Below are 14286 nucleotides of genomic sequence, written 5' to 3' on the forward strand. Positions count from 1 at the left end.
GGAAAACAAAGGCAGCGGTCCTTCCGCCAGGCTTTTTCAGCCCGGACGAAGCCTCGGCGTTACCTTTGGGGATCCACCCGCGCCTTCTCACGCACCCAATGGGACCGGAGCCTCCTCCCACCGGGCGGAACAGAACTCGCTCGGTGCGTAAACGGACAGGTGCCGTGGACCAATGGGAGAGAGCGAGGGGTCGACCTGGGGTTTGAGAATGAGAGAGCCCGCAAAGGAGGGGTGGGGCCCCGAAGGCGCAGGGACCTGCAGGGCGCCCAGCGCGGCTGCCCCAACCACGGCCAGTGGAACCTGCGCACGGGGCGGCGGTGGCCAATGGGAAGGCGGCTGGCGCGCGGGGCGCGCGGGGCGGGCGGGCCGGGGCACCCTGGAAGCCACACCTCCTCTCCGGTCCCGCAGGGCTGGGGCGGAGCCAGGCGCGCGTCAGGTGGTCCCGGGCGTGCGGGGCGGCGCGGGAGGCGGGGCGCGGGGCGCAGAGGGGAGCGGCGGCCGGCTGGCTGGCTGGCTGGCTGGCTGGCGGCGGACACTGGCTGCACCTGCAGGTACCCGCGGCGGAGGTGGCCAGGCCGCCCGCGGGGGGCGAGCTGGGCAGGCGGGGACGCGGGCCCGCCGCACCCCGAGGAAGGCGGTGAGCGTTCGCGCCCCGCGCGCTTGTCCTTCGGCCGCGCGAGCCCCTCCGGAGCGCCGGTCCTGCGCTCCCCCGCCAACCCGGGCCCTACCTGAGGCCGTCGTCGTCGGGGGAGGGGGGTCCCCCCAGCTCTGCGGAGCCGCATGAACAATAGGCGGCGGCGGCTCCTGCGGGCGGCGGCAGCCCCGCACCCTATGGATCGGCCGCTCCATGGAGCCCTCCAGAGCGCTTCTCGGCTGCCTGGCGAGCGCCGCCGCTGCTGCCCCGCCGGGAGAGGACGGCGCGGGGGCCGAGGAGGAGGAAGAAGAGGAGGAGGAAGCGGCGGTGGCGGCCCCCGGGGAGCTGGGTTCGAACCCTCCGCTGCCTTACTGGACGGCAGTGTTCGAGTACGAGGCGGCGGGCGAGGACGAGCTGACCCTGCGGCTGGGCGACGTGGTGGAGGTGCTCTCCAAGGACTCGCAGGTGTCCGGCGACGAGGGCTGGTGGACCGGGCAGCTGAACCAGCGGGTGGGCATCTTTCCCAGCAACTACGTGACCCCGCGCAGCGCCTTCTCCAGCCGCTGCCAGCCCGGTGGCGAGGACCCCAGTTGTTATCCGCCTATTCAGTGTAAGGAGAAGGCGGGACCTGAGCCGGGCGGGCGGGCGTCGGGCGGGCCGGGTCAGGGGTGGTGTTCGCCTGGTGTGGGCATGCGTGCGTGCGTGCGCTTGGACTGCAGCGGCCGGAGCGAGCCCCAGGGCCTGCCTGGAACTACCTCGGCGGCGGCTCTGCGTTTCCCCATCCTGCGCTGTGTCCCGGGTGTCTGGAAGGATTCCAGGTGGGCGCTGTCCTGACCCGCGCTCCCAGCCAGCCCGGGGAACTAATTCTGACGCCTGTCGTCCCTTCCAGGCATTTGCCTGGAAAGAGATGGGGGTGTCTCCCACAGAGCTGGGCTGGCTCTGGAGCCCCGGAAGACTTCGTGAAGGCTAGGCCGATGTGCCTTTGAAATAAATTCTCTGTTAATGTTGTGGTTGCTCCAGCTGTGAGACTTCGAAGTTGTGTCTTTAGGAATCTCACCAAGTCCGGGGAGAAAGGGAGAGGCTGGGTCAGAGGAGATTGAGGAGGGAAAGGTGTCCCCCACCCCGCAAGCCGGAGCAGGTGTTTCCCCCCACCCCACCAGTCGCGGTTCCCTTAGACAGCTGGGCTGCGCACACACGGGCCAGCAGCACCTTCTCTTCACCCTAGATCCTTGCCTATATTTGGCATTGGCCAGATCCCAGGGAGACCATGCCCTGGGTCCCTCGTGGGGCCTTTCTCCCAGTGTCCTGGTTTTCGTCAGTTTCCCAGGAGCCCCTGTTCCACAGCCTGTCCGGAAATTTTCTTTGTTTATTTCCTAAGAGTGAAGTAGTCCCTGGAACCCGGTAATCAATCCTGGCGGGTCGTTTTAGAAGTGAGGTGGAAGCGTCTCATAGTGCAGTTTGCACAGTTTGAGATTTGAGATGAACTGTCGTTTCTGCCCTATTAGAAGTGTTCTTGTTAATAGGCAGTTATTTTATTTTTAAAGATTTATTTATTTTTATTGCAAAGTCAGATATACAGAAAGGAAAGACAGAGAGGAAGATCTTCCATCCGATGATTCACTCTCCAGGTGGCCACAATGGCCAGAGCTGCGCCGATCTGAAGCCAGGACGCCGATCTGAAGCCAGGACGCAGGAACTTCCTCCAGGTCTCCCACATGGGTGCAGGGTCCCAAGGATTTGGGCCGTCATCGACTGCTTTCCCAGGCCACAAGCAGGGAGCTGGATGGGAAATGGAGCTGCTGGGATTAGAACCAGCGCCCATATGGGATCCTGGCGCATTCAAGGCGAGGACTTTAGCCACTAGGGCACCACGCCGGGCCCTTGGCAGTTATTAATGTTCCTTATTTTTGTGTACTTTGTCTTAGTTGATTCTGGAAAAAATAATAGTTACTGAAGACCAGCTTTAAACATTTAGTTTCTTTTTTAAAAATTTTATTGATTTTTGTTGAAACACAGATTTACAGAGAGAAGGAGAGACAGAAAGATCTTCTGTCAGCTGGTTCACTCCCCACATGTCCGCAGTGGCCATGGCTGAGCCAGTCCAGAGGCAGGAGCTAAGAGCTTCGTCCAGGTCTCCCACGTGGATGCAGAGTCCCAAGACTTTCGGCCACCCTTGGCTGTGTTCCCAGGCCACAAGCAGGGAGCAGCCAAGACGTGAACCAGTGCCCATGTGGGATCTTGGTGTGTGCAAGGCAAGGGTTTAGTTGGAAGCACACACGCTGGCCCCTTGCAGTTGCGATCTTGCATTTGCGACAGTTTTTCCGGATCCCATGACTGTTTCTACCTGAACATTTGCTTTGAATGTTTTGAAACATGAGCAGGTAATGCCCAGTCATCACTGCTGTCTCTGTTTCTCCACTCTTTTTTTCCTGTGGGTGTTTGCCAAGCCAGTGTTCAAACCTTTCCTTCCCTTTTCCTCTCCCCCTCACTGGAGTTAAGGCTTCATATTTCTGCATTTTGATCTTTATGAATGTCTTGAAGAGGCACATGACTTTAAATTGTTTTTATGTGTCACATCTTTTTTTGTGCAGGGGCTGGTGAGAGGAAGGCTGAGGGTCCTGGCTCAGTTTTGGAGTAGTGACGAACATGAACTTGGTCATCTATTGGAAGACACATAAATAACCTGGCGTGTTAGAAAGTACAGTGTGATTTTAGGCAGATCTCAGAGGTCTGGATTTTTTGTGGGTGGTTTTGTGATTTTATTTTTTCAAGTTTTATTTTTTGAAAGGTAGATTGACCGAGGGCAAACTGAGCAGGAGAGCAGAATGAGGGTGAGTTGGCGCTGCGTCCTCCGCAGGTTCACTGCCCACATGCCTGCGACAGTGGGGGCGGCACCACACTGAAGGCAGGAGCATGCAGATTCATCCAGGTTTCCCCTGTGGGTGGTGGGGTCCCAAGCACTTAGTCACCATCTGCTATGTCCCAGGGTGTGTATTAGCAGGAAACTAGATAGGAAGTGGAGCTGGGATTCGAACCCAGATACTCTCTTGTGGTTTGGGAGCATCAGAAGCAATGGCTTAACCACTGTGCCACAATGCCCACCCATTTTTTTCTTTTTCAAGACAGCTACTGTCAGAGTGGGGAAGTTATGACATTCGTGACATTCATTCATGACATTGTGACATTCATGAACACAATCTCTCTGTTTGGTAAGATTTATTTTTATTGGAAAGTCAGATGTATAGAAAGGAGAGACAGAAAGATCCTCTATTCATTGATTCGCTCCCCACGTAGCCGCAGCAGCTGGGGTTGAACCGATCCAAAGCCAAGAGCCTTTTCCGGGTCTCCCACACGCGGGTGCAGGGTCCCAAGGCTTTGAGCCGTCCTCAACTGCTTTCCCAGGGCATGAGCAGGGAGCTGGATGGGAAGTGGAGCAGCCGGGATTAGAACTGGCGCCCATATGGGATCTGGTGAATGCAAGGTGAGGACTTTTAGCTGCTAGGCTATGGCTCTGGACCTTATGAGGGATATGAGGTGTGTCAATACACGATTTCACTGAAGCGCTTTAGAACAGATGGGCAGCTGGGCAGCTGCTGACAGGTGTATGTCTGATATGTATGTCCTGTCTACTCATTCAGTTAATGCCAAGCAGAAAATAAAGGTGATGGACACGTTTGTCTACAAATATTTGTTAGAATTGAGCATCTGAGGTGTCTCCCCTGGGTTCAACTCTCCTTCAGCTTCTCCCCGGGGCGTGTCTTGTAACATTACATTCTGAATTGTAAGTGGAAGGGACTAAACCCAGCAGTCATGGTCAGTGTAGGTCTTAGATGGTTGCTTTCTCAGGTGACAGTGCTGTTTTAAACTTTATCCAAAACAGAAAGAGCGGATGTGAGTCTTGGCTCCAAGAACTTGACGGGATGCTCTGAGACGTCTTATCTGGAGCTGGTGCTTTTCTCCTGTGTAGATAACTGGACTTTGGCTCTTCGTAAACAACAGAGAGAGTCAGGAACACATTCATCTGTATTTTATTGAAAGAGGAAAAATGTGCAGTTATAAATGTGTTGCCTTATAAGATATTTCAGTTTTTACAAAAAGTTTCTTTAACAAGAGAATTGTGTCCGTTTCCAAACAAGTCATAGAGTAAGGTTATTAATTTGTACTTCTTATTCAATACTTGCTAAGGGTGTATTTTCAGATGTATCTAACGTTTTTGGATGTGTGACGTTTATAACAGTGTCTTGCCCAAAGCCCATCAGAGTGTGTCTGTACATTATTTTGAAGCATACAGTTGAGAAGGAATTATGTCTTGGCTCTGAAAAGGAAAGAAAGAAGGTTTTGTTCCTGATATTCCTGGAAATATGCTGCTGCAGACACTGAAAAAAAAATGCAGAATGCAACTTGACCTGTTTCTTACTTAAAACCAGGCCTGGTGTGGAGCAGGAATGGGAAGGAGAGACCCGAGTGCCCTCCTCTGCAACCGAGGATGTTGTCCCTCCGTTAGCGGGGAGCTGGGAACGCAGTCCCTTCCCCCACCCTCGGGGCCTGCCTTGTCTTCATTAGGCGGCTGTGGTCTGTGTTTTGCACTTGAAGGCTTGTCCTGATATTTCCTTAACTAAATCATGAGCTCCAGATCCGTGGCCTTCCATGGGGATTTTCTTCCTTCTGGGAGATGCGGTCTGAGGAGCTGTTCTTTCAGCACTCTGGTTTGCGTGCCTGTCTTTTTAAGGTTCGTGTATTTCCATGCTTAATCCCTGCTGCGTGTCCACAGTGATGTTGCGGGCCAGAGCAGAAAGGAGCTTACAAGAGAAAACACTACACATGGTTCTCTTAAGGAGCATTCACTTCTTAAACTGTGGGCAGAACAGATATAAATTTGTGAAATAGAAACAGGTGTTTTCATTTGTGTCAAAGCTGGGAGAGAAGAAAAATGTGTTCCTTCCCTTCATGACCAAAGATAATTTTTATTTCTTTTTAAATATTTTGAAAGAGAGCGAGGTATCTGCTTATCCATTTATCTGTTTACTATTCCCCAAATGACTGTAATAATTGAGACTGGGTCAGTCGAAGCCAGGAGCTGGAAACTCTAGGTTTTGCATGTGGGTGTTGGAGGTCACATGCTTCAGCCTGCACCTGCTGCTTCTCCAAGAAGCTGGAAGGGGGAGCAGAGCTGTGGCCAGGAGCTTCTTCCAGGTCTCCCACGTGTGTGTGGGTTCCAAAGCTTTGGGTCGTCCTCTACTGCTTTCCCAGGCACAAGCAGGGAGCTGGATGGGAAACGGGGCTGCTGGGATTAGAACTGGTGCCCCTGTGGGATCCTGGCATGTTCAAGGTGAGGACGTTAGCTGCAAGAGCACAGCACCAGACCCTCTAAGCAGACTTTTTACAGATAGGATCTGGGGCCTCAAGGGCACTCGGTGGGTTTGTTGAGACACTGTGAACTTGGGGGGATTGAACTGGACCCAGGTGTTTGTTATGAGGCTCCATGGGTCTCAGCCATGAGGTCCTGGATGTCTCCCGGGCTGACTCGGCTCTGCTTGTGTTCGCTGCTGCTGCAGAGCAGCGTTCCTGGGTTCCTGCACTGACCTCCTGCGTGGCGCCTTCTGCTGAAGGCCCTCCGTCTAGATTATGCTCTGTGAGGGCGCTTGCAAAAGCTCATGGCAAAAGGAATGAAATAGTTATTTTGGGGCAAAAAAGTTGAAGCCAAATCCATGCATACAAAGCATTTTCAAAACATCTATGAAAAATGTATATTGTGAAAAAACTTGGATTTCAAACTTAGGTTTTAATTTTCTGTTTTCTCTTGAACCCTTAAAGTTCTTGTCCAGGGCTTCTATGGCCAGTCCTTCTAAATTGTTGAATTAACAACATTCCCCTTCTGAAAGATACTTCTGTTATTTATAGTGTGAAGTTTAAGTCCTTCACAATGGCTTTAAAAACGTGTTACCTCAGCTGCCCCAAGAAAAGCTTTTCTGCTGTTGGCTATAAGCGGCCACAGCAGACCTCCTGAAGTGCCCGAAGGCCATACATTCTCATTCCCTTGTTCTTTGTCTTGTTATACACACTGGTCTCCTCCAGGTCTCAGTGTGACCCTTTGACCCCTCCCACTCCTTGTTCAGGCCCTTCAGATGTCCCCTTGCCTGAGGATCCTTTTCCTGGTCCTTCTCTTCACCCCGTCCTGTGTAGTAGTTTGTGATTTTTCTAAACCTCTGGTCAGCCCCCTACCCCCGCCGACCCGCTGTGTTGTGGGTCTTGTGTTTCTCCCTAGGCCTTGGGGTGTGTGCTGCTCAGCAGCAGGTGCACAGTAAAGCTGAGTGAGGCTCCAGAAGAACTTTCCCAGTGTTGTTTGGGTTAAAGTGCTTGACCTTGCTGCAGGATCCTGCCTGACTTTCCAAGTGGGATTTATTTATTTATTTTAAAGGCAGAGTTAGAACGAGAGAAGAGAAATTCCATCTTCTTTTTTGCTTATCAAATGACAGCAGTGGCTTCAGGCTGGGTCAGGAACTCCATCCTAGGCTCCCAGATGGGTGGCAGGTACCCAAGCTCTTGGGCATCTTCCCCTGCTTTTCCAAGGACATCATCAGGGAGCTAGATCGGAAGCAGAGCTGCCAGGACATGACCTGGCACTTGTTAAGTGCCTACTATGTGCTAGTCCCTCATGATCCTGCAGAAGAAAAGCAGGTTAATTGCAGTTCCCGCCCTGATGGGTTCCATCTTACAGTGGGATGCTGGAGAAGGGCAGCAGGTGGATGCTTGCATTGTATTTTCAGGCTGTCACTGACCTGCTGCTTCCGTCTTCTCTCCCCAGTGTTAGAGATTGACTTTGCGGAGCTGACTCTGGAAGAGATCATTGGCATTGGGGGCTTCGGAAAGGTCTACCGTGCCTTCTGGATCGGGGATGAGGTTGCCGTGAAGGCTGCTCGCCACGACCCCGACGAGGACATCAGCCAGACCATAGAGAACGTTCGTCAGGAGGCCAAGCTCTTCGCCATGCTGAAGCACCCCAACATCATCGCCCTCAGGGGCGTGTGTCTGAAGGAACCCAACCTCTGCCTGGTGATGGAGTTTGCCCGCGGAGGGCCCCTGAATAGGGTGTTGTCTGGGAAGAGGATTCCCCCGGACATCCTGGTGAACTGGGCTGTGCAGATCGCCAGAGGAATGAACTACTTACACGATGAGGCCATCGTCCCCATCATCCACCGAGACCTTAAGTCCAGCAACAGTGAGTGTGATGAAGGGGGGCTGGGAGGGTAAGGGCACCTGCAGACAGCCTGCGACTCCAGTAGGAGTGGATTCCCAATGGAACTTAGGGGCAATAAGCCCTTTGCTTCATCATCCAGGTGGGCACTTGGCCTAGTGGCTGCATTGTCAAATAAGACTACTGCCACCTGTGTGTCTGCCGTGTGTCTGGGTTTGATACCTGCCCCGCCTCCTGTGTCTGACTCGTGCTCTCGCAGACCCTGGAAGCAGCAGGGTGGCTTGTGTGTTTCAGTTCCTGTCGCCCACGTGAGACAGACCTGGGCTGAGTTCGCAGCCTCAGCCCTGCCCAGCTCCAGGCATTAGCGGCATTTGAGGAGTGATGGAGAGATAGGCCCCGCCCCCAGTCTCTTCTCTGCCTCTCAAATAAAGCAAATAATTAAAAAAATAAACAAAGACAGAAGCACCAAGAGAAAGCATTCCATCCTTGACACGTAGGAATGAGATGAGAACCAAGAAAAAGAGGTTTTGGAAGGGAAGAGTGAGACCCCTGAGGGGTCTAAGACAATTCTAAGTCCCTTCCGGTGGGCGAGATGGACTGTGATGTGCTATGCAAAACTAGAGATCTCCCTATGAGGGAAGCCTGTGTGCCATCATGAGGCACATCTTCCTCTTTATGGGGCGAGCAGGCAGAGTGAACCTGTACCACTCTGTTATGATTGACCTAAACACCACAACCTGAGGTGTCTGCAGAAAAAGGACTGTGGGAAGGGAAGGTGGGTTCTGTGAGCCGGGAGCCGTTGCAGGTGGCTGTGTCCGTCTGGAGAGTGCAGCCTGGCCGGTGGTGTTACACTCCCCCTCCTAGCCCAGGGCTGCTGTTCATTGCCATAACCTCCCCGTGGTTAATAGCAGGGAGCTGGAGTAACGATGGGTGAAACACGCAGAATCCTTAAGCTGGATTGCGACTCAGGGGTAGACGTAATTAGGTGGTGAGCTGCTGGAAGTTTCTGCCTTCCCCTTGGCTGAATCTGCAGGAGCTGGCCTGGGCTGCAGTGGCCTGGAGATTCCTGCTCATTCTCACCTCCTCCGCTGAGCAGGAGAGAGCCTTGCGGCTCTCTGACAGCACCCGGAGTGTTCCAGCCCCAAGAGGGGGCAACACAGGTCCCAGGAACTTAACTTCCTCTGCGTCTTTCAGCTTGCAGCCCAGAAATCCTTCACACTTTACTTTGTCGCATTTGTAGCTTCTCTGTTGGTTGGTAAGTACTTTAGTGAGTGTGTTTACTTTTTAAAGTACTTTACAAAAAATTCTGTAAATGGCAAGTACTTGTTGTGTAAAAACTAGAAAGCGCAACTAAAAAGACAAGAACGTTCACCTAGCTGTTACATTTGGCATGTCTCCCTAGTCATTGAACAAGTCTATTTGTTCATTTTTGTTGGAAAGGCACAGAGATAGAAACAAGCAGGTAACCATGCATGGGTTCACTTCCCCAGATGTCCATAGCAGCCAGTGTGGCCAAGGCCAAATCAGGAACCAGAAACAGTCCAGGCCTGCCATGTGGGTGGCAGGGAATGCAGTACTTGAGTCTGGGGCAGGTGCCATAATATCAGTGCTGGCATCCTATGTGGATGCTGGGTTGAGTCTCGGCTACTCCACCTCTGATCCAGCTCCCTGCTAATGTGCCTGGGAAAGCGGCAGAAGATGGCCCAAGCCTTTGGGTCTCTACATTCATGTGGGAGACTCAGAAGCAACTCCAAGCTCCGGGCTTTGGATTGGCCCTGTTCTGGCTGTTACGGCCATTTGAGGAGTTATCCAGCAGATGGAAAATCTTTCTGTCTCTCCTTCTCTTTCTGTAAATCAGCCTTTCAAATAGAAATATATATATTTTTTATCTGTACTGCCGTCATCACTACTGCCTCCCAGGATTTTACATTAATTACAGGGAACTGGAATGGAAGTGGAGCTGAGCCTGGAACCCAGGCACGCCCACATGAGATGCAATCGGCTTACTCACCGTGCCAAAAGTCTACTTTCCACATGACCGCACAGTAGTGTTTGTTACCTGAGTCTCTTCCTGTCCATGTATTCCTCCCGCTTTACAGCGGAAGACTTCCGTTTTGCAAGCATATGGAATATTAGAGACCTTTTTGGAGATGTGATGTGATGCCTGTGAAGGGTTCAAATGACAGGACTACAGCACCTTCTCTTTTCCCTTAGCCATTATCTCTGTTCATCTGGTGGTGCTCATTTCCTGCAAAGTCTAGTTCTTTGAATAGTTTAGAACTCTTGGTGGCCACTTTTCCAAGTAACTTATACCTACAAATGGCTTTGGGTGAGGCAGTAAAAAGCAACAGATGTGTTGGTAGGACATGTGATATTGAAACTGAGTTTTCTTCCTTTTTTTTTTTTTTAATGTCCTTATCATAGGAAAATGAGGCAAAGTACAGTTATGTTACATAATCAGTCTGGTTTTTAAAAACAGGCTTAGGGGCCCCGCGTGGTAGCCTAGTGGCTAAAGCCCTTGCCTTGCATAAGCTGGGATCCCATATGGGTGCTGATTTGTGTCCTGGCTATCCCACTTCCCATCCAGTTCCCTGCTTGTGGCCTGGGAAAGCAGGCAAGGATATCCCAAAGCTTTGGGATCCTGTACCCACATGGGAGCAGAGACCTGGCTCCTGGCTTCAGATCAGCTCAACTCTGGCTGTTGCAGCCACTTGGGGGAGTGAGTCAGCGGATGGGAGACCTTTCTTTCTTATTCTCCTTCTTTCTGTAAATCTGACTTTCCAGTTAAAAAAAAATGTATCATGGAAAATAATAAAAATAATTTTAAAAACAGGCTTAGGATAATAGAATTCTAAGATTTCTATTTCCTTGATGAAGTTTCAAAATTCAGCATAATTTCTAATTGTACATGCAAGGTTTTATCTTTTCAGGGGATTTGTGTGGGGGAATCTAGTCTTAATTTTTTGAATATTTATTAGGAAGTCAGAGGTACAAGAGAGCTCCTCCATCTCTGCTTCATTCCCCAGATGAGCAGCTGCCAGGGCCGAGCCACGCCAAAGCATGGAGCTTCTTCCAGATCTCCCACAGCGGTGGCAGGAGCCCAAGCCCTTGGGTCATCTGCTTTCCCCAGGTCATGAACAGAGGGCTGGATCAGAGTGCAAGCAGCTAGGATACAAATTGGTGCACATATGCCAGTGTTGTAGGCCATGTCCTTACTCAGTGAAATCTAGACTCGGGTAAAGGAAAAGCTACATTGCCACAGTCCTGCTGTTTACAGGAGAGAGCAAGAGGTCTGAATGGCCTTGTGTTACCCAAGAGACAAAACTGTTGTCCTTTTGTGATCTATAAGGTTTGTTATTGTTACTCTATTATTATTTTTAAAGATTTATTTATTTTTATTGCAAAGTCAGATACATACAGAGAGGAGGAGAGACAAAGGAAGATCTTCCGCCCGATGAATCACTCCCCAAGTGGCCATAATGGTCGGTGCTGTGCCGATCTGAAGCCAGGTGCCCAGATCCTCTTTCAGGTCTCCCACGTGGGTACAGGGTGCCAAAGCCTTGGGCCGCCCTTGACTGCTTTCCCAGGCCACAAGCAGGGAGCTGGATGGGAAGTGGGGCTGCGCCCATATGGGATCCCGACACGTTCAAGGCGAGGACTTTAGCTGCTAGGCCACCACGCTGGGCCCTATTATTATTGTTAAAGAGAGAGAGCATGTCAGGTGCCTCCATCTTTTGTTACACTCTGAACATGCCTGTAGTGGCCTAGGCTGGACCAGGACCAAACCCAGGAGCCAGGAACTCAATCCAGGACGCTCATATGGGTGATAGGGAGCCAGTTACGTGAGACTGTCAGTGGGAAGCTAAAGTTAAGAGCCAGAACTAGGAGTCAAACCCAGGTACTCTGGTGCGGAGCAAGAGCGTGTTAAGCACTAGGCTCAATGTTTGCTTCCTTATTCGAGTTTTAGAAGCTAAGGCGGAGCTTCAGGAGTGGTATGTTGTCACAGGAGTTGGACTTCCATGTTGGGCAGTAAGTTGATGTACACTGTCGAGGGAACTGTGCCAGAAGTGTGCAGGGTCCTTGCCTGTGTGATCAGTGCTGCTGTTGAGAGCCCAGTTGTAAATGTGACGTGTGAGTTGGGGTAGCTCCTAGGCATTTGTCTGCGTGGGCGCTAGCCTGGGTTTGTGCGTATCCAGTGTAAGCCTTACTGACCCCATTGTGCTTACTCTACTGCAGATTGTTTTAGAATTGTGATACCACTCCCTTCCACTGCCTCTAGTTTGGGAGTCAAGACTTTGTATTTTGTAGACTTGACGACAACACTGTCCTGTTGACGTTGCATTGTTAATTTTTATTTTTATTTCTCTCTCGTCTGCTGATTCACCACTCCCAAAGGCTCACAACAGCTTGCACTGGGCCAGGCCCAAGCCTAGAGTCTGGCACTCTGTCCTGACTTCTCACATGGCTGGTAGAGACTCAGCTGTTTGAGCCATCATCTGCTGCCTCCCGCAGTGCACATGAGCAGGAAACTGCAAACAGGAGTGGAGCCAAGACTCCAACCCAGGCGCTCTAGTCTGGGGGTGGGCTGTCTCATGCTGCCTCTTGACTGATGCACCAAACACCCACCTCTCCCTTGATTCTTATGGTTGGTTTCACAGGGTTGGGTTTGATTTTTATCACATAGAGACAGAATACTAGGAATTATAGGTCTACTTTACATTGAATCAGCAGAGAAAGGGCTTTGTGTGGGGAGATGGTGATTGACTTGTAGCTACTGTAAAGGCTCCGTCAGAAGTCATTTGTTCAAGTGTCTTAATAGCCTGATCACTTACTTGAAAAGTTACCATTTACTGACAGTGAAAAGCGTTTAGCCTATACTATCATGTATTCCTAAATAATGCATGTTAGGTTTATATTTGTGTGTACCTAACCTAGAAGACAACACAGGAGACCTGGGTGAAAGAAGGGGCATGTGGCTCTGCCCTGGAGCAGCCTGGGGGACTCCATGGCAGGGGCCCAGGGACCCAGGATCTGTGTTACTGGCATCCCAGCACAAGGCCTCCTACTGTTGGCCTGTGGACCAAGAAGACTGCTGGAGGACCAGAGATTTTGTTCAGATCCTTCTTTGAAGGAGGAGAAAAAGTAGCAGCACAGGAGAAGGTGTCCTTTCTGGCTGAGTGAGCTCCCTGGGACAGCCCTGAGGTCCACTCACGCTGACTAGAGCATAGCCACGAATCCGGGGCTGGTGGGCAGTGGCAGTGGGCAGCGGGCCCAGCTCTGCACTGGGTTCTGTTAGTGAACATGACTGAAGACGGGGGCTGGGGTTTGTTTTCTATTTTTTGAGAGGCAGCAGAGAATGAGAGCATGCTACTGTCCGCTAGGTCACTGCCCGGACGCCTGCAGCAGCCAGGACAAAGCCTGTGTAATCCAGGTCCTCCATGAGGGTGACAGAGCCCTAGCCGCCTGAGGGTCCACTCAGTAGGAAGCTGGAATTGGAAGCAGAGCCGGACTCCCACCCAGGCACCTCTGATGTGGGATGCAGTCTCAGCCGCCTCACCAGGTGCCCACCTGTGCCATGGCATGTGTTTGGAAGAGGTTCCCTCAGTCAGACAAGCCCAGTTGATTCTAGGATATGTGGTTCAGACCCCTGATTTAGCAATTTATATAACTGTACTGTATCACACCATTAACCGAAACATCACATCAGAAATCTACTTGGGGGAAAAAACTCTAAAAGAATAGATGTATGCATCTTTCCTCTGTCAAGCTGGGCAGACCAAGTTAACTCAGTTGTTATGGAAGACAGTGGTGAGGGGTGGGCTTCTCGGGGGGGGGGGATTTCAGTTAGTAGGTAGTGTGGTGTGAAGGCATTTGGCAGAGCTGTGCTGGAAGAGAGCCCATTCAGGTTAGGTTAGTAAAGCAGATACAGGCTGAGCATCTCTGGTCTGAAAACCCAAAGTATTTTTTTTTTTAAGATTTATTTTATTTTTATTACAAAGTCAGATATACTGAGAGGAGGAGAGATAGAGAGGAAGTGGAGCTGCCGGGATTAGAACCAGCAGCCATATGGGATCAAGGCGAGGACCTTAGCCACTAGGCCACACTGCTGAGCCCAACCCAAAGTATTTTGATCCCTGACATGCGCTCCAGAGGTTTTGAAGTCTGGAGTATTTCAAAGTTGGGGTTAGGGATATGCTCCCCCAGAGAAGTCGGTGTCACTACTGTGAAATTCAGAACGCTCTGTAAGTTGAAGAGCTTCCGGGCCAGAGAAGGTTGGATCAGGGACCTGTCACCCATGATACATGAAAGCCCCAGGAAGCCAAGCTCGCCCAGTGGAAGGTAGTGCTATTATCTGCATTTTATTTTTAATAACTATCTTCTTAGAAAACACAGAAAAGCATGAAAGTGGAGAAGACTGTGCCTTCCAGAGCCTCTAACACACATGTTGTGTGTGGCG

General features: G+C 51.3%; 1 protein-coding gene across 1 annotated transcript in view; it reads left to right on the plus strand.

The window, feature by feature from the left end:
• The first annotated feature begins 282 nt into the window (after window positions 1-282).
• The window catches only part of MAP3K9 (mitogen-activated protein kinase kinase kinase 9), a 68318-nt gene continuing 54314 nt past the window's right edge, over window positions 283-14286 (plus strand). The window contains exons 1-2 of the mRNA XM_004584433.2: window positions 283-1244; window positions 7440-7853. Of these exons, the coding sequence (XP_004584490.2) occupies window positions 848-1244; window positions 7440-7853 (811 nt within the window). The 5' untranslated portion in view covers window positions 283-847. The remainder of the gene's footprint in view (window positions 1245-7439; window positions 7854-14286) is intronic.

Source organism: Ochotona princeps, chromosome 26, assembly GCF_030435755.1.
Source record: "Ochotona princeps isolate mOchPri1 chromosome 26, mOchPri1.hap1, whole genome shotgun sequence".
Taxonomy (NCBI): Eukaryota; Metazoa; Chordata; class Mammalia; order Lagomorpha; family Ochotonidae; genus Ochotona; species Ochotona princeps.